At 38.7% G+C, this 18,636-nt stretch overlaps 1 protein-coding gene across 2 annotated transcripts in view; it reads left to right on the top strand.

Annotated features, from left to right (window-relative positions):
- The window catches only part of adam10a (ADAM metallopeptidase domain 10a), a 72,767-nt gene extending 59,277 nt beyond the window's left edge, over nucleotides 1-13,490 (top strand). Inside the window, exons 5-16 of one of the 2 annotated variants that reach the window (XM_057334760.1) lie at nucleotides 1,977-2,077; nucleotides 2,273-2,434; nucleotides 2,519-2,611; nucleotides 3,120-3,303; nucleotides 7,868-8,031; nucleotides 8,477-8,660; nucleotides 9,212-9,362; nucleotides 9,667-9,850; nucleotides 10,208-10,316; nucleotides 10,417-10,637; nucleotides 10,771-10,897; nucleotides 11,413-13,490. In XM_057334760.1, the coding sequence (XP_057190743.1) occupies nucleotides 1,977-2,077; nucleotides 2,273-2,434; nucleotides 2,519-2,611; nucleotides 3,120-3,303; nucleotides 7,868-8,031; nucleotides 8,477-8,660; nucleotides 9,212-9,362; nucleotides 9,667-9,850; nucleotides 10,208-10,316; nucleotides 10,417-10,637; nucleotides 10,771-10,897; nucleotides 11,413-11,519 (1,787 nt within the window). In that variant the 3' untranslated portion in view covers nucleotides 11,520-13,490. The remainder of the gene's footprint in view (nucleotides 1-1,976; nucleotides 2,078-2,272; nucleotides 2,435-2,518; nucleotides 2,612-3,119; nucleotides 3,304-7,867; nucleotides 8,032-8,476; nucleotides 8,661-9,211; nucleotides 9,363-9,666; nucleotides 9,851-10,207; nucleotides 10,317-10,416; nucleotides 10,638-10,770; nucleotides 10,898-11,412) is intronic. The other variant, XM_057334769.1, reaches the window with a different exon arrangement.
- The last annotated feature ends 5,146 nt before the right edge of the window (nucleotides 13,491-18,636 follow it).

The following is an 18,636-nucleotide window of genomic DNA, read 5'->3' as shown; positions in this document are numbered from 1 at the left end:
GATCACGTAACAGAACCAGCAGTTTCAGTTGCACTGTGGTCAAATGTAGGATAATATTTATAGTTATAAAACATTATAGTGGTTAAATTTATTTTTATTTTATTTAACCAACATAGACACATGTGTGAAACCAGGGCTATCTGTGTGTTTATGTGTTGATATCCAAACACTGGCTAGCGGGTCATTTCCTGATTGGCTGCTCATTTGAAAGTCATAAGTAGACTTGGCAAATCACTTTGGTCTGCAAACTTGCTAGCAGCAGATGAGCTGGTGCTTTTGCATTATGGATGCTGTCAGGATTTCAATATATACCTTTCTTTCTTTCTTTCTTTCTTTCTTTCTTTCTTTCTTTCTTTCTTTCTTTCTTTCTTTCTTTCTTTCTTTCTTTCTTTCTTTCACAGCACTGGTCATCACCACTCTCAACATTACATACTGAGACCGTTTCATTACATACCGTGTCCGTCTCGCGCACAAACGCGTCCGCACAGCTTCCTGCTCATACTCATCAAGGATTAAGCGCGGACGTTCGAGTTCAACACATGCGCAATACAAATGAGTATGTGTGCTCTACCAGACCGTCAGAGGGCAGCGCTGAGTCGCGTCATTTACAGACACGCGGAATTGAGGAAGTATTTTCGCCATTGCAAACTATCCGAGCAAACAGCAAGACAACAAGAACAACAACCAAACAGTATGGAGAAGGATATGCTTCTAAGCTTACTGTTCTTGGTTTCAGCGTGATTGTTTTGTATCATTCTTCTTCGACAACGGTACACTGCACACTTTCTGTGAGTGTATTGACCCCTAGTGGACTAGGGCACTTTTCCGCGCATGCGCTGTTGTACGCGGCACGGCCTCAAAAAATGTGGTGTGTGCGGACGACCGCGGACCCTTCTGATGATGAAAATTGCGTCATGCGGACGGAAGGACAGTACTTCCGCCTTTAGTCTCTTGAGGTTTCAAGTCTGTAGCAGATGTTTTGTTCAGTAGGTGATGGCGTTCGTAGGTGTTTAAAATTGTATGTCACATCAACCTATCACATACAGTTGAGTTTGAACACTATATTGTTGCATTTTCCAACGTTTCTAGCTAAATCAGAAGTTTTTATTGTTTTACCTCAAATGAAGGTACAGAAGCTTTTCTTTTCTCAGCCATTACTAGAAGCAAATGTAAGCATTAGCATAAATAACAGGAACTGTCACTGTTATTAGCTGCATTATTGGTATGCCAGACTTAGTATGCTGTTCAGCCGCTAAAAGTTTGAGACCTAAAACAACAGTCACACTTTGTGCTGTTCCCATTAAAGTAACAGGAATAGGTGAAGTTGGTAGCAGGTGAAGTTGTGATTTTTAGTGTGTAGTTTCCTTGCTGCCAGGCTTCCCTCAGGACAAATGTCTCGCTCTGATGCAATGCTGTCTCGTTTGGGTAGCATATTCTTCTGCTGTGGAACTCACCTTAGAATCACTTTTACAACCCGGGGAAATGGCGTATTATGAATAGAATTTTTGACAGAATGAACACTTTGAGGATCGTACCTTAAAGGTCCAGTGTATGATATAGTGGCTTCTAGCTGTGAGGTTGCGAATTGCAACCAATGGCTCACTCCTTTTAGAAGCACTATGGTGGCTGACACAGGACTGAGACGTTGTCACGTTTTCCCTTCTTTGCTGAAGGAAAAAACATATTCAGGAAACACGCTCGTGAAGTAGTTTGTCCGTAGAAACAACATGGTGAATTCCATGTAGCTGTGTATGTAGATAGAAATAGCTCATTCTAAGGTAATAAAAACATAACTCTTCATTATGAAAGCTCTTTATACACCTCTGAAGACATAGTATTGCATTTCTGTCAAGATCCTCCAAAAAATGGCACATTGGACATTTAATTCAAAACCGACTAAAAAGAATGAATGAAAAAGGAATGATGATCAAGTTTGCTGTGAGTTAAACATGTACCTCTGACTTTTAACCTCCCAGATTATCCTCATAAGTACGGAGCAGAGGGTGGCTGTGCTGACCACTCTGTGTTTGAGAGGATGAAGAAGTACCAGGCGTCTGCAGTGGAGGAGCCCAACCAGGTCAGCTCCCACACACCCTCACAGAACTGAGCCGAGAACGCAACCAATGTAACCAGCTAAACCTTATTTACCTTCATTTCCATGATTCGTTTCCCCACCCACTCATCTAATAACAACCGTATTTCATCGGAGTAATATAAAAGTCAGCTGTGAAATAAAGTATTCTCTTTACTGAAGTTTTTATGTGTGCCGTAGCAGCAGACGAAGCACGACGCTGACGAGGAGAGAGTCGACGGGCCGGTGATCCTGAGGAGACGTCGTGCAGCACAGGCAGAGAAAAACACCTGTCAGCTTTTCATCCAGACAGATCACCTCTTCTACAAATACTACAGCAGCCGGGAGGCGGTGATCGCACAGGTGCGACAGGTGTCTTACGCTGATACCATGCATGCAATGTTTCATATAGTGCATTTTATTAGGTTTTTTTGTTGGGTTCTGCAGATTTCCAGTCACGTGAAGGCCATCGACTCCATCTATCAAAGCACAGACTTTCAAGGCATCCGCAACATCAGCTTCATGGTGAAAAGAATCAGGGTGAGTGTTGCTCATCAGTATGTGTCTTTGTGCACCACAGACCTTTACTTTTTCTGTCTCTGCAAGAGCTGATAAAACAGATTTTTCAGTGGCGAGATGATGTCGTCCTTGGCTGCAGCCTAAATCAATTTCGAGATGTGGTGCATTCTGCTCTGTAATGTGAATATTATTGCCACCATCCTTTACTGGAATTGAAATACGCATCAAGACTGTTTGTAGTTACTGTCTCACTCTTTAATAAGACATCTATGAAAGCAATAAATAAACTGTAATTATTCAGTGAACTAGCCGATATTGTTTGCTGGCCTTCTTTTATATAGATGGAATGTTTTCACCAATGTCAGATTAAAACGTGAGATTTTACATATATTTACTTCGATCAGCCATTTCAAATAATTCCAAAAACCACAATAAAACCAGATATCCTCCCAGATGACTGACCAATGATGGTTAGAATTGTGCCCATGTAATACAGTTCTTTATAGCCTATGCTTTGTGTGCTTCTCAGATCAACACAACCGAGGACACAAAAGACCCCTCAAACCCTTTCCGGTTTGCCAACATCGGTGTGGAGAAATTTCTAGAGCTCAACTCTGAGCAGAATCACAACGATTACTGCCTAGCCTACGTGTTCACAGACCGAGACTTTGATGACGGAGTGTTGGGCCTGGCCTGGGTCGGGGCTCCTTCAGGTACCTGCAGTAGCACTTTTTAAGAGGTTTTCCAGTCGCTGGGTACAGCAGTGTGTATCAGCAGTGACAGACTGTGCATTGAGACCTAAACCAGTAGGTGCTAATCTGAAATGAAATCATCGTGTATGTCAGAGTCGAGGAGGAGGAGGCAGGGTTAGCAGACAGGATATTGATGAGAATCAACTCTGCTGCTTGAATGTGGAATTGGCGTAGTCACATCTATGAACCTCACACTGCCTGCCGATCTCGTGTGTTAGGTTAAGTCAGATGAAGAAATATTCATAAGTAGGAAAATATGTGTAATACAAACCATTAAGCTTCAGGTTACGATACTTTTTGCCCTCACACGCCTCTATTAAATAAGCTGTTTGTTCAGCACTTACAGCTTGATTTTTCCATTTTTAGGAGTTCTCAAAACTGCATTAGTCTCAAGGAGAGATGTTTAGACAAGGATACATCTGCAGCTCAGCATTAATGCCTGCATCCATAATAAGCCAAAGAATTACAGTAAACAGCTTTCCCTTCAGCTGTGCTTGATCAAAACCCTGATATGCATTTCTTTAACACACTCATGCACACCTTAGACGTTCAGGACGTTCTCGTCATCAGTTTTAAAGTGTGCGTTTCTATTCATATCTTGTTGCTAGGGAGGCTTGTGCTGAATTTGTCTCGCCTCTCCGGCTCATCCAGACTGTAAGGTCACCTTGAGGACTTCACTTCCCAGATACACATCAAATGCACGCATACGTAGCGGAGGTGTATAGAGGTGTAACCGCTTGTTTGATACGCAGATAGTTTGTTGATTAATGTATATGAAAAAGTGCAGTTTTTACATGAATAACTTTAGGTGATCAGCGTTTATGTTACGTGGACTTGTTTAATGTAGGATATAAAGTATTCAGCTCCTCAGCCAACTGTAAGACAGTGTAGTACTCATTAGCGTAAGTGTCCTGCTTATGCAGCAGATGGAACTGAATACTAAAGGACAATGAACATGTTTTTTCATTTTGTGCTAAGAACATTTGAAGAGTTGAAATGCTCAATCCCGCCCCCCCCCCCCTTTCGAAGCACTACCGTGGCTGACACAGAATTAAGAGTTTGTCACGTTTTCGCTTATTTGGCGAAGGAGATAACATATTTAGGAAACGCTCTCTGTAGTGCAGTTTGTCCATTTAGGGCTCCTGTAGAAACAACATGGCGAATTCCATGTGAGGGGACCCGCGGTGTATGTAGATGCAAATAGCTCATTCTAAGGGAATAAAAACGTAACGCTTCATTCTGTAAGGTCTATATACACCTCTCAAGACATACAGTAGTTACAGTATGTATATTATATTGCATTTTATTTTTTAAAGCTGTGCACTTAAAATATGTGATGTCTTTTCGAAACATACCAAAACTTAACTTCTTGTATTAACAAAGCTTTGACACTGTTCTTAAAGAAACACAAACACAAAACCATTCTAACAATCAATATAGGTAAATTCACATTGTACCAATTGTCGGTTTTAATTGTTTACTGTACTTATTGTTGCGGTCTTATTTGTTAGTTGCTTTGGATTAGTGTTGTCAAAAATATCGATATTTCGATACGTATCGATACTGAGAAATCTGAAACGGTTCCAATACCCATGTCCCACGTATCGATATCAGCTGCGCGTTCCCGCTCTCTTTCTCTTTTCCGACAGTGAGTTAACACACACTGCACGTGAACGCATAACAACAGAGCTCCGCCTCCTCTCACATACTTGACTCTTTTGTGGCAGTTAAATCGTGTTTATGTTAGAAAAGATGGCCAGTCTCAGTAACACATCTGGCGTGGTGCACGCTCGTTACGCTTCCCGTGTTTACCATAGTGATCCATGTATGTGCGCTGATCAATAATTTTATCCACTCGTTTCAGTCGCCCTGGTTATATGTTGTTTATGTTAGTACAGAGTCTCCGCAACAGTTCTCATGTTTAATGCACGTGTTTCTGTCTTTATGTGCGCTCATCAATGATTTCATCCACTCGTCTCGTTCGCTCTGGTTAATTTGATGTTTGAAATAATGCTGGTGCGGGTAAAGTCTCCGCAACAGTTCTCGCGTGTGATACACGTTTGCACTTCCGTGTTTACCATAGCGCTCTATGTATGTGCGCTGTTCAATGATTCATCCACTCGTCTCATTCGCTCCCGTTAAAAGTTGTTAATGTTAGAAAGATGTCCAGTGCGGAGTCTCTGCAACACTTCTCGCGTTTAAAGTTTGCATTTCTGCTGATCAATGATTACAGTATGGGCCTATGTGAATAAAAGCCAATTTAGCCAAATAAAAAAAATTGAATCATAAAAATGTAGGCTATTAACTAACATTAACGAACAATGAATGAGCAATACATTTGTTCAAGTATTTATTAATCTCTTTTAAATGTTAGTTAAAAAATACAACTATTTATGTAAGCTCCCCTGTTGAAAAAAACAGCATATGCTGGGTAAGGTATGTTTTGATCGATGCTGGTTTGATCTTAAACCAGCTAAGGACCAGCTTAAACCAGCATATGAACAGCTTAAACCAGCACATGAACAGTTTAAACCAGCAAACCAGCATCAAAACATACCAAACCAGCATAAGCTGTTTTTTTCAACAGGGTCTGGTCCATTAATACTGACAAATACAACTTTGATTTTAAATAGTAAATGTATTAGTAAAATTAACATTAGATTAACAATCAATAAATAATGTAAAAATATATACCTCATTGTCAAGTCTTGTGCAATTTAACTTCAAATAAAATTTAAAAAATTTAGGGCCTTATTGCTATGGCAGTTTATTCCCTGTGGTATCGAAAATGGTATCGAATATCGATATTTTTTTAGGTATTGAATCGAAGTTAGAAATTCCAGTATCGTGACATCACTACTTTGGATAAAAATGTCTGCTGAATGAATTCATGTAAATGTAGTGGTCACTAGTGACACCTGCAGCTGCTGTCAGTGAACCACTGTGCAATGCAAACTAGGGCTGGGCGATGTGTTTAAAAACATTATCGATTATCGACTTTAAAATCACCGCGATGTCCGATAATATCGGGTGTGTTTGACTTCATGCAACGTTGCGCAGACGATCAATCTGCGGATACAGACTGGGAGGTAATTTGTTCCGGACCCGCCAAGTGCCAAACAAAACACGCGTGCACACACAGTCACGCCACGCACACCTCAAACCAGTGTTGCTGTGACTTCTTTCATCGGGTAAAGCGCATAGATAAACCATAAAGCTTTTATGCAGTAGAAAAATGTTTAAATTTCATCCTTCCCGTCAGAATATCCTACCAGGCATGCGAACATCAATGTTACGTCATTTTTTTGCGCTATAAAATCTTCCTACCTGTTTATTTTATACTGCTACGGGAATATGATAGTGTATTTTCGTTGTTAAATCATTCTACATATAGTACAATTTGATTGGGTATTTACGCTGTAAATGTGTTTATTTTAAGATAACAGGACTATCTATCTGACAGGGTATTTTGCATTGTAAAATCATCCTACCTGTTTATTTTGTCGATGTGGTTTAGATTATATAAAGTTTTGCCCTGTGGTAGGAAAATCTGACAGGGTAGGACAATTTGAACACCGGTACAGCCTCGCGAGCGTGAGGTTTTTCTTTGCCGACGCAGCTCGTCTTTCTCTTGCTCTATCTGGTCTAGAAAACAGCAGCACTTTCAACTGACCCAACAAAACAGCGTTTCCAAAATTCTGTCACTGTTACTGACTGCCTGGGCATATGAACATTAGTGTTCACGCTAAAGCCTACATCGCATGATAATGTTATAACGCGTATTTTCCATTATTATCAATTATCGTCTGGTATCTGTCTGTTGTAATCGACATTGGGATATTTGCGAGACATCGGCTATATACGATAACATCGTCACATCGCCCAGCCCTAATGCAAACCGTGATCAAACTAGTCGTGAAACTGTGAGTGCATTGTATTCGTATGCAGGAAACTTGTTTTGTGTCTGTGTGTTTTGTTTTTGTTTGTTCAGTACAGCTGACTGATTTCTGATTGGATGCTATGCCTCCAAACTTGCTGATGTAGTCTGTAATAATAATGATGCTGAATAACCTTCTTTTGCACGGTCGGTTCAGTGTTGGGAAAGGATTAAAACACAATACATCATAAATGTTCATTTCTAAGCTTCTTCTGAGATTTAGGATTTTAAGAGGTCTGGCTCACCTACTGTAGCATTTGGATTGGATTTTTGTAAACTTTTGGACTTTTTGAAATTTTGTCAGTTCACGTAATTTTGTTTCTAAAATGCTTAAGCATTGTGTGAGTGTTACTCTATGTTCTGATGTCAGAGTAGCATGTGTGTCTCTGCCATCTGTGTACTTTAAGTGGGTTGTTTGTATTCAGTGGCATATCCTGTGTGGGCATCTGAACCACTGTCAGAGCCCTCCACTGTCACCCTCTCTCTTCAGTTCAACACTTGTGTTTACTCCAAACAGCACGTATTTGTCATCTTCTTGTAACGAAGCTTAAAGTGTGTAATGTCTTGTGTTCTTCTGTGTGATTTCAGGAAGCTCTGGTGGGATATGTGAGAAGAACAAGGAATACTCTGACAAGAAGCAAAAGTCTCTGAACACTGGCATCATCACAGTTCAGAACTACGCTTCACACGTTCCTCCTAAAGTCTCTCACATCACCTTCGCTCACGAGGTCGGACACAATTTTGGCTCTCCGGTGAGTCTACCGAGCTTCTGTCCAGCATCCCAGACATCTCTGCTGAATCATTTATGAACATGACATTTTATTCTCAGATGCTCCGAGATTGAAGCACTCTTTATAGTACTTCCTTCTGATTATTTAAAGGGGTTTTCATTTGTCAGATTAATCTGGTGAGACTTTCTTTACGACTTAACCTAGTATTTGGTAACTCGCTTTAAATAAGAAGCAAATGCTAAGAATGTAAATGTACCCATGACACACTGAAAAATAGGGTTGCATGTTGTGGTTTTGTCAAACAGCTTTGAGGCATTTAAGAGGATTATAGTGTCTGCCAAATGCCTATAGTTCAGATGCAGTCCACTCCCAAAAACCGGGAGAGTAGATTCTTAGAGAAGTGTGTTTATATGCTTGTTGCTGATGACACCTCGTCTCTCATCCTGTTTCTCTCTCCGTCTTCCAGCATGACTCAGGAATTGAATGCACTCCAGGTGAGTCTAAGACTCAGGATCTGAAAGAGAGAGGCAACTACATCATGTATGCCAGAGCCACATCGGGAGACAAGCACAACAATAATAAGTTCTCCATCTGTAGCATTCGTAACATCAGCCAGGTGCTGGAAAGAAAGAGATCCATCTGCTTTGTCGGTGAGGTTTTATTCTCCAACAAAAATATGGCATTGGATTTCTTGAGGTAATGAACGTAAAGTTTAAAAAAAAATATTGTGTTGTGTTGTAGTTGATCTTAGGGCTGATTACCATAAGGTTGCTGGTTCAGTCACTATAATCGACAAACCATGATCAGACCCAGATTTATTCTGTATTTTATGTTGTCTGTGCTGATTTCAGGGGAGTGCAGAGTGGTTTCGATAATCCAATATTTGAAATAAAACTAAGATTGTGTAAAGGGCATCCAGTTTGACAAAATGCAAATGGAAGGGCTGGAGGATTGTATTTCTTGTAGAAGTGTACTGAGGTTTTTGCTGAGTTATGCAGATTTTGTGTGTGCCTGGCCATGAGATATCACCACAAGTAAAGCAAATGGAACTCATGGCATGGTGGTATTACATTAAAGTTGCAGAAACAAGTCCTACCAGTCCTAATCGTGTAGCAAGATTTTCTTTTTGAAGATTGATTGATACTGACATATCTTTCTCCTATTTATTTCCTTCATCTCTTCATGTCTTGTCCTTGTTCAGAATCTGGTCATCCCATCTGCGGTAATGGTTTGGTTGAGGCTAATGAGCAGTGTGACTGTGGATACAGCGACCAGTGCAAAAACGAGTGCTGCTATAGTGCCAATGAGCAAGATGGGGTGAAGTGTACACTGAAACCTACCGCTCGCTGCTGGTGCGTACAAATAACCTGAATGATCTGATCTTACATCTGTTGAGCAGAATATGAACACCTAACTTTCTATCAGCACTTGGTATATGTTAAATACATATGCATACAGTATATTAATTATACACTAATGTTGTAACAGCCTGACATATTCCACTGGCCAGTAAAGCAGCTGTGTCTTTCCTGCATTTTCTATTTTGCTTGCATTGTCCTAATAAAGAGAGCTTAAGGTTGCATTGAGCTGAATATATTGGTAACAATAAGTGAATGGTACTTGTCATTAAGTTCATACTATTATGTTCACATGCAGTCCAAGTCAGGGTCCATGCTGCACATCTCAATGTGCCTTTTCCAGTAAGGATACGAAGTGCAGGGAGGATTCGGAGTGTGCTCTCAAGGGCATGTGCAATGGAAACACTGCCCAATGCCCCACCTCAACACCCAAAGAAAACTTCACAGCCTGCCACGGAAATACCCAAGTCTGCCTTAGTGGGGTAGGTGCCGCATGACCTGTGCGAGTTATCGAGTTTGGCCTTTTTAGCTACTTAATAAAGAATAGAATATAGATTTAGATGTAAGACGATTTCCAAGTCATTGGTACGATTCAAGTAAAGTTCAGTATTCAATTCAATTCAATTTAATTTTATTTATATAGCGCTTTTCACAATGTGCATTGTTCCAATGCAGCTTAGCTTTGCAGTATTGTCAAAGACAAAAACGCATATAAAAACTTACGAAGTCTCCATTTGTCTATGTAGTTCTTATATATTCTTGTATATTTCTTACGAATTAAGGAGATGGTTTATAAAGTATATTGTCTAAGGACACTCATTTCTCCTTCTTTCTCTCAGAGTTGCTCTGGCTCTATCTGTCAGAAGTACGGTCTGGATGTTTGCACGTGTGCCAGCGAGGAAGGGAAAGACGACACAGAACTGTGTCACGTGTGCTGTATGGAGAAGGGTGAGTACCTGAAAACTCTCAAAGGTTTTTTTAAAAAGTTTCTCTTCAATGATGCTAGTAATAACTCAAAATTGTAACAAATCTTCTCTTTCCTCTCTAGGTCAACCCAATACGTGCAGCAGCACTGGTTCAGAAATATGGGCCAAGTACTTTAATGGAAGGAGCACTACGTTGCAGCCCGGCTCTCCTTGTAATGATTTCAAAGGTTACTGTGATGTGTTCATGAAGTGCAGGCTGGTGGATGCTGACGGTCCTCTGGCCAGACTTAAGAAGGCCATCTTTGACCCTGAGCTTTATACAAGCATCGCCCAGTGGATAGTGGCAAGTGTTTCACTTATGCTTTAAAACATCTGTGCATTGTGGCTTCAGTTAAAAATGCCAAATATGACATGATTCCATTGACAATTTTCTAAAGGATGATTGATCTCACTGTGAATGTTTTTGTGTGTTTCAGAAGCACTGGTGGGCTGTGCTGTTAATGGGCATTGCTCTCATCATGCTGATGGCTGGATTCATCAAGATCTGCAGTGTGCACACACCTAGTAGCAACCCTAAACTGCCCCCACCCAAACCCCTTCCAGGTATTATACCTCAAAATGTAACAAACCACATCCTGAAATAAACTCCAGCCATCCAAAGCAATGCCTAAAGATCTTCACACACACATCACTGTGCACGTTCAGAGATACGGTTCAGATTTGTGTATAACAAAATGATCACTTTTTTTGTTTTAGTTTAGCTTGAGCACAGTTTCGATAATCAATTAAGTCTTATGTTTTTTTTTTGCTTACTGAATATCGACATGGTAGTTCTCAATTGTGAAGAGGTTGTTTCATTCTTATTCAGCAGTCGCGCTTGAAATTACCTTTCTCTGAGCCTCAGCCAAGTAATCAACCTCAAAGCCAGAGGTTTGGTTCAGGCTTTTGCAAAAGGCAAATAACTAAGGATTTTCTAACTTTAGTCACAATCAACTTGTTTGACCTTGTTTACCCCTGATCTTGTTTGTTTGCCTTCGATCATTAAAAATTGTAATGAGCTTGAACAGAAATGGGATGTAAATATATACGATTATACCTGTGTGTTTGTGTTACTGTAGGCACACTGAAGAGAAGAAGAGCCCAGCACCCCACTGCACAGACCCAGCCACAGCGTCACCAGCGCCAGCAGAGAGAGAACTATCAGATGGGTCAGCTGCAACGCTGAGTCGGCCTCCTCATTGCCTTGGTTCTTTCTAGTGCCTACAGTGGGAAACACTTCACTCCAAAGAGTTACCTGAATCAATCAATGGGCTCCGTCTGCAAACTAAGAAACTGGCAATGACACAAAATACCACGTGGACTTCACAGGACTATACTTAAAAAAAAAAAAAAAAAGTTTGTATGAAACCACTGCTCTGGGAGCCAGCAAAGCTTTTGTTGCTTAACTCAAAGAAATGTCAGAAGCTAGTGATGAGCAAGAGGACAAGATGTTATGTTTTTTCACTTATCAATTGTTTTTCCTCAGCCTACTCCTCAGCTCTCCCCATATCGGAATTAGTTTGTTCTTACTCCCTTTTTGGAATTGGCACCCTCCTGTGGAGATGAGCGTGATGTCACATGAGTGTTTTGCCAATCAAGGCTAGACTGAAAGAAATCTTTGCAGAGACTCGTATAGCAATGTAGAGATGTTTTAAAAAAGGTTAAGAAGCGTTTTTCATTCAATCATACTTATTGTCTCTTTGGGTGCAGTTGTACAGATATCACAGTATACAGTTGGGGTTTCTCAGACATGATGCTGTTGGATAATGATTATTAGAATGTTATGACTGACACTCAGGATTCTGTTGGTGAAACACCTTTTACTAGATGCGCTTTGGTCAAAAAGATTTATTTGGTTTGCATGCCTATTTTTCCCCCAGTTTCTTTTGATTGGTTGCTTTAATATCATTTCATAACAAACACGAGCTAAAGAGCTGCATTTTTGCATTTATGTATTGTACTGGAAACAGACTCGAGAGAAGTTAAGCACAACATCACAGAAGGGTTTTGTTTTAATACATACAATATGTACAATTTTGCAATAGGATGTAGGTAACAGAACAGTGTTTACATCATGGAAATGGTGGCCGATACACACACCAATCAATATTTATTCAAAGGAATTTTCTTACAATTTTCAGTCATTATCTCTATTATAGCTGACAATAAGACAATGTCCATCTTGCCTGTATAGTGTCAGCCAGCCATGTAAATGAATATTCTGTTTCTGGTTTTGCATACAGAATCGTAATCATTTTTTAACACAGAAACACTACTGGCTGTTTAGTCCAGGTTGAATATCTGTCATTTGTTACTGTTCCAGCCCTGGTACATGTGAGTGTTGATTGGTCTTTCTGTAGGTCTGAGAGGAAACCGTTTTAATTTTTTTATCTCTAAATGTGCTTTTAGAGTTTTGTCTTCTCTGTGTGTCTCTTACACAGTTAGAGAGTTGAACCGTATGTGCTTCACAGAGCAGTTGTCATTCAATTTTGTACCTCAACAGACAAAAACATCCTTATTCTTTTAAGTATTATGTTATTCTGTAACATGTTCAAAAGTCTGTCCTCTCAAACAAATCATTTGACCTGCATTTAACAGGTCCTACCAAATACATTGATAATCTGCTTTTGTTTTCTTTAGAAAAAAGAATCGCTTTTCTCTGTCTCTCTTTAAATGTTGATGGGAGAGGGAGTTTTAAGGAGCTTGAACTGCAGTTGGCTTCAAGAGTGATGCATAATTTCTGTTATTCTGTGGTAGGGGGTTTGGGTGGATTTGGCCTAGGAATTTGAATGATTTTGAAATGATTTACATTGTTTTGCTTGTCTCGCTTTAAGTTTATAAGTACAGTGCACTGATACACATGCATGGTGTGCGGATACAGAATATGATACATAAGATGGATAAAATGTCTAATACTACTGTTTAATTTTAATGTCCGCTGTGTTTTATACAGTAATGTATATTTTCTTTCTTTATCTTGCTTTGCTTTATTTTTGTTTTTTTCCTCTCTTCTATTTGGGCTGACTTTTGAAACTTTTTAATAAATACTTTAATAAATACTTTGCAAAGAAGTATTGAGCAACATGTAATTTTTGAAGTACTTGAAATGCATTAATAAAATAGCCTTGATCAAAAGCTCCTCTTATTACTTGTTCAAATATGCCCATGTGTTTAAGTAAATGCTTTTAATTGGGCAGTGTTCATTTTGTTGTGCAACAGTTTATTTCAATAGAACAGATGCTTGAGTCTTCAAGCCATTACAGGACATTAGAGTACAGTTTGAGAAACGTCTTAAACCACAGTCACTTCCCCATTTTCATCTCTGATGAATTATGATTGCAGGCACATTGACACCACATTCATAAACATTATTGACAAATGCAGATTTCTCTTTGAAGGTGAATGTTAAATACATTTATGTTGTCTTTAATGATTGTTAATTGTCAAAGCGCTAAAGAGATTCAAATATTAATAAGAAAAAATAAGTTGCCTTCCACTGGTTGCCTTCCTCTAACTGCCATCATTTTATAAATGATGAAAAAATTCAAATATAAAATGTACCTCCATGGAATATGTAATGTATAAAAAGGTAAAAAAGCTTTTTGCAGTTTTATAAATACCAATTTATACACACAAGATAAAATAGTTTGCTTTTAATGGCAGATATTGCAATTGTAAAATGTCTAAACCTTTATGACAGCTTGTTTTTTATTTGACACTGCATTATTTGCAGATTGGTATCTAATGGTTATAAGTTGTCTTATATCATGTGTTTTTCTTATGTATGATGTGGGATGAGAAGGCAAATGCCTACTAGCATACATATTAAACTTAACTTTTTTAGATGAAGCTGTTTATCCATTTTGGTTTCAACCATTTTGGCTTTAAAGGTCAAAATAAGAAATAAAAAAATCATGTTGAATGACCTTAAATTGTAGCACAATTTATTGAGTGTGATTCAACGTACAAATTTTGTGGCATCTCAACAATAGACACATGCATAAACAGATTTAATGCTGCATTCCAGACACCGCAGATTTAGGATATTTCTCCACCTCAAACTGGAAATCATGAAATTGTTTTTGTCGGCCAAACCTGAATTTAGCGCACTGGTTCTTTTGACCAAAAGCTTATGGATTTATATTGAGTAACATAACATTTCACATTTGGCACTTGGCAGATGCTTCTATCCGAAACAACAAAGCTAGTGTTGTGTTGGCTTAATGAAGTACTCAGCAATGTAAAGAGGATTTTCTGTCACATCGCTGATATACCACTTTCTTCTTTCTATTTAAAACATGCCCATATTTGCTGGCCAAAAATCGTTGTTTTATACTCTTTTTTTGGGATAATTCTCTCTCTCTCTCTCTCTCTCTCTCTCTCTATTCCAATCAGATACTGGTGGGTGGAGTTTGTGTAAATAGCCTCTGCCAACAAGGTAAGAGTAAATAGACATTCCGATAATATATTTAAAACTGTTTTACAATATTTTCTATTAAAAACTATTTTAAAATACATTTCTTGGACCCCCCAAAAAAAACATCATGGTGAGGACCCCTCATAAGACATGATTCAATTCGAGCAATGGATAAAATAATGGTCATAGAAAAATCTGTCTAAAAACAGACTCTTCAGATGTTTAACAAAATGTGTTTAAATTAAGTATGCAGCAATATAAAAGAATGTCTATATATCAGTATATATACTTTTCCCAACAGAATTATGGCACAGATTTGGTTGAGTTTTGGCACCAGATTTGGGCCATAATTCACTTTCCTAAGTGGTTCACAGGTCAGTAGTTTATTTGGGACAGATCTGCACCAAATGAAATTTGCTGACTGGGATCCTATAGCTGTCGATTCACTGGAAATTCCTGAGCTTTCTTATGAAACATGAAGTTACCGTGCATATAGTCACTTGATACCCAATAAGTCCTGCTGGGGGTGAACACATGTTAACATGTGAGGATGATCAGGTGTGTTTGTTTTAGCCGTGTTTCATCATCCTCCGCTTCTTCTGTGGCTTCTCACAGCGAACAAACAGCTTTTCCTGTGAGGGCTCAATATACATGCCATCCTCTGTCTGGGCACAAAACAAAGTCCTGAAGAAGAAAACTGTTATCAGCTTCACTGCGAGGTCAAGGTTTATATGGCATGTCTAGTGGTGTCCACTAGATGTCGCTAAAATAACAAACATGAATGTCTACAAGCAGGGAAAAGGAGCACTGATACTTAAATGGGAACTCCGACCAAAAAAAGATAATTCTGCCATTAATGACTATCAAATAGTTTAACATCCCTAGGGCCTCCGTTTTTCCCCAGAACGCCAATTAAGGTAGTTTTGGAAGTTTTGGAAGCTTTCTGACTCCTCCATAGATTGCAATGCAACCAAACACACGAGCTACATGACAGTGCATCCGGTGTCAGCATCGCTTGACGCATGCGCGTTCTGACCACACAGGCTCTGTGCCATAGACATAGACATTATATATATATATATATATATATATATATATATAACTAGACGCCTCATACAAATTTACCATGTCTCTAGTTGCTTCGTATCTCAATTATAGCTACTTTAAAATTAATGGTTGTCATAAGGAAATGTGAAATCCATTATTTGTGCCTGTTATTCGTGAGAATCCACTAGATAGCACCATGTTCAGTGATATGTTGTAGACAAGACAAGCAACAGAATAAATTACCACGTTGCAGTAGTCGAGAATAAAAGAGACATGTAGTTTAGAGATTGTTTCTGATATTTATTTGAATCATAGAACAAAACACCCAGGTAATATAGTTTAATTTACGTACGTGTTATATAAAAACAAATGTTTTTTCACTGTGGAAATGGCTTTTTTCTGTATTAACTTTGGACCATAAAAAGATAAAAGATGTTATTTTATTTATCCGGTAAACCCGTTACAGCAGTAAAACATGATGTAGGCCTATGTGATATAGTAAATCAAATAACACTGCCGTGCATTGTAAGTATGAAATAGCAGTATATAGTCATATAGTAAAGACGAATTGTTTTGATTTTTCCCAGGATTTTAAAGTGAACGAGCTGTGTTCTGATCATGTGCATTTAATCTACCTTAAAGGGCACGTATTTTGCAAAATTCACTTTTATAATGTTAAAACATTAATACGTGTCCACAGTGTCTGTAAACAAGCAGTCTAAACAGTTAAAAATGTGCTCACTCCTTTTTTAATAATTTGCGTAATTCAAAAACCCTGCTGGTAAAAGCAAAGATTTGAATTCTGCCGTTAATGTCGTCACTCAACGGCAAAGCCCGCCCAGCAGTGGTGACGATCTGCCCTATTTGCTTAGACACAGGCTGAATCCGAAATCGCATACTGCCATACTATATAGTAGGCGAACGAATAGTATGTCCGAAACCTCACTGCTTGCATAGATACATATAAGTTATGTAAATAAACATATTTACTTAAGTAACTAAACATAATGTATATATTTTATTTGTTCATTAGTACTGTTGATGAATTCAGGAAAATGTGAATTGAATAAACAGCGAGTTAACACATGTGCAACTACCTCCACATTTAAATGCAGTATTGAGCACAAATCACAGAGGTCACTTGAATCTTGTTTGACTGTTACAGAGACAGATGAGTACACTCGTTAACATCACGGATGTGGCGACGGTGGTCAGCTGCGAGATGGCAGTAGGGTGTGGGGTTCAACGCCTATAGATACAGGATAATTTGTTACAACAATAAATTGAAATAAAGCTTTGATTTATGTGATGTTTACTTGTATATGTATTAATAATTATTATAATTAATAATAATAATAATTAATAATTAATCAAATGTACGTATTTTTTATTCATGTTTATTCTATAGTTTTCTGTAAATAAAATATATTACATTACTTCATGCATTATGTCATTGCGTCACTGAAAACGTATCCATTCACATTTTTGTAGTCTGTATTAATGCATAGATGGCATATGGCAATACAATTACATTTAGTACCCTATTTTAATACAATATATAATTTGGTCAGCACTTATCAATAATATTGTGCACAAGTGTATGTGTGGGCTAGCAATGCATTTCTAGGGTACATTTAATTTATAAGCAATAATACTTATATTCCTTGACAATAAAATCAGCAGTGCTCTCCTAAGGCGAGATCCTCGAGCAGCTACCCAACATCTCCTTTGTGAAGGCATTACAAACATGTTGCAAATGCTGGGAAAACTCATGGAAGGTAAAGTTAGCATTATTGATGTTAATGCACCTCTCTCTCATAATTTAAATTGTTGCGCTTGTTATTACGTCGCATGGTTAATCTCTGGCCCATGTACAGTAGTACAGTAGGTGGCGGACATGCACCACAAAAGTAATTTGCTCCCCGCCATTAAAAAGGAAAAGAAGATCATCAATATGGCGGACAACGGCCTATCGCATTCATACTACACCCATTCAGGGAAAACAGTACGTACCCATTTAGCCCCGTTGAGTACGTACCTACTGAAATTGAGTACCTACTCATTGAGTATGCGATTTTGGACTCAGCCACAGTCCCATGTGGGAAGTACAACAGTCGCCATCGTTAGATCGTCACTGGATCTACACAATGTCTGTGCCACGGAGGCACTACAGTTGTTCTGTATTAGGATATACCGACCAGCATAACTGTCTCCATAGACTCCCGCAAGCTGAGTTACAGAGAACAGCATGGTTAAATTTCATTTATGAAGGCAATGTCCCGCTGAGAATCGGTAAAGTATTTCACGTTTGCGCCAATCATTTCACGCCGGACTGCTTCACGAATGAGGGCCAGTACAACGCTGGACTTTCAATGAGGTTGCTACTGAAACCGGGAGCAATACCAACACTTCTTGCCCAGTCCTCATATCCAGCAGAAGCAGTATCACACCTCATGTTGTTGCTGATTAGTCTTTCAAAATTGCCACTCTTAATGGGCTTGTTATCGCTAGGGCTGTCACGATTATGAAATGTGATTGACAATTAATTGTCTAATAAATCATTGCGATTACGGCGATTAATTGTCTTTTTTTGGTTCTTTGGCGATTATGACGATTAATTGTCTGTTTTAGGGCTTTGACATTTAATTCTCATTCATTTTTGATTCAGCGATTGAAACGACCATATTGTTCTGAATACAAGACTATGTTTTTTTCTTGGAAATACATCGGAAAAAATTGGGTCATCATATATTTAAGGTTTAGGCTTTTACTGTCAATAATACAACCACCAAACACTTGTAAATGAAGTAAATTGATCAGGTGTGAATTGAAGCCACCA

This window comes from Triplophysa rosa, linkage group LG1 (genome assembly GCF_024868665.1).
Source record: "Triplophysa rosa linkage group LG1, Trosa_1v2, whole genome shotgun sequence".
Classification (NCBI taxonomy): domain Eukaryota; kingdom Metazoa; phylum Chordata; class Actinopteri; order Cypriniformes; family Nemacheilidae; genus Triplophysa; species Triplophysa rosa.
This window is presented reverse-complemented; position numbering and strand designations above follow the sequence as displayed.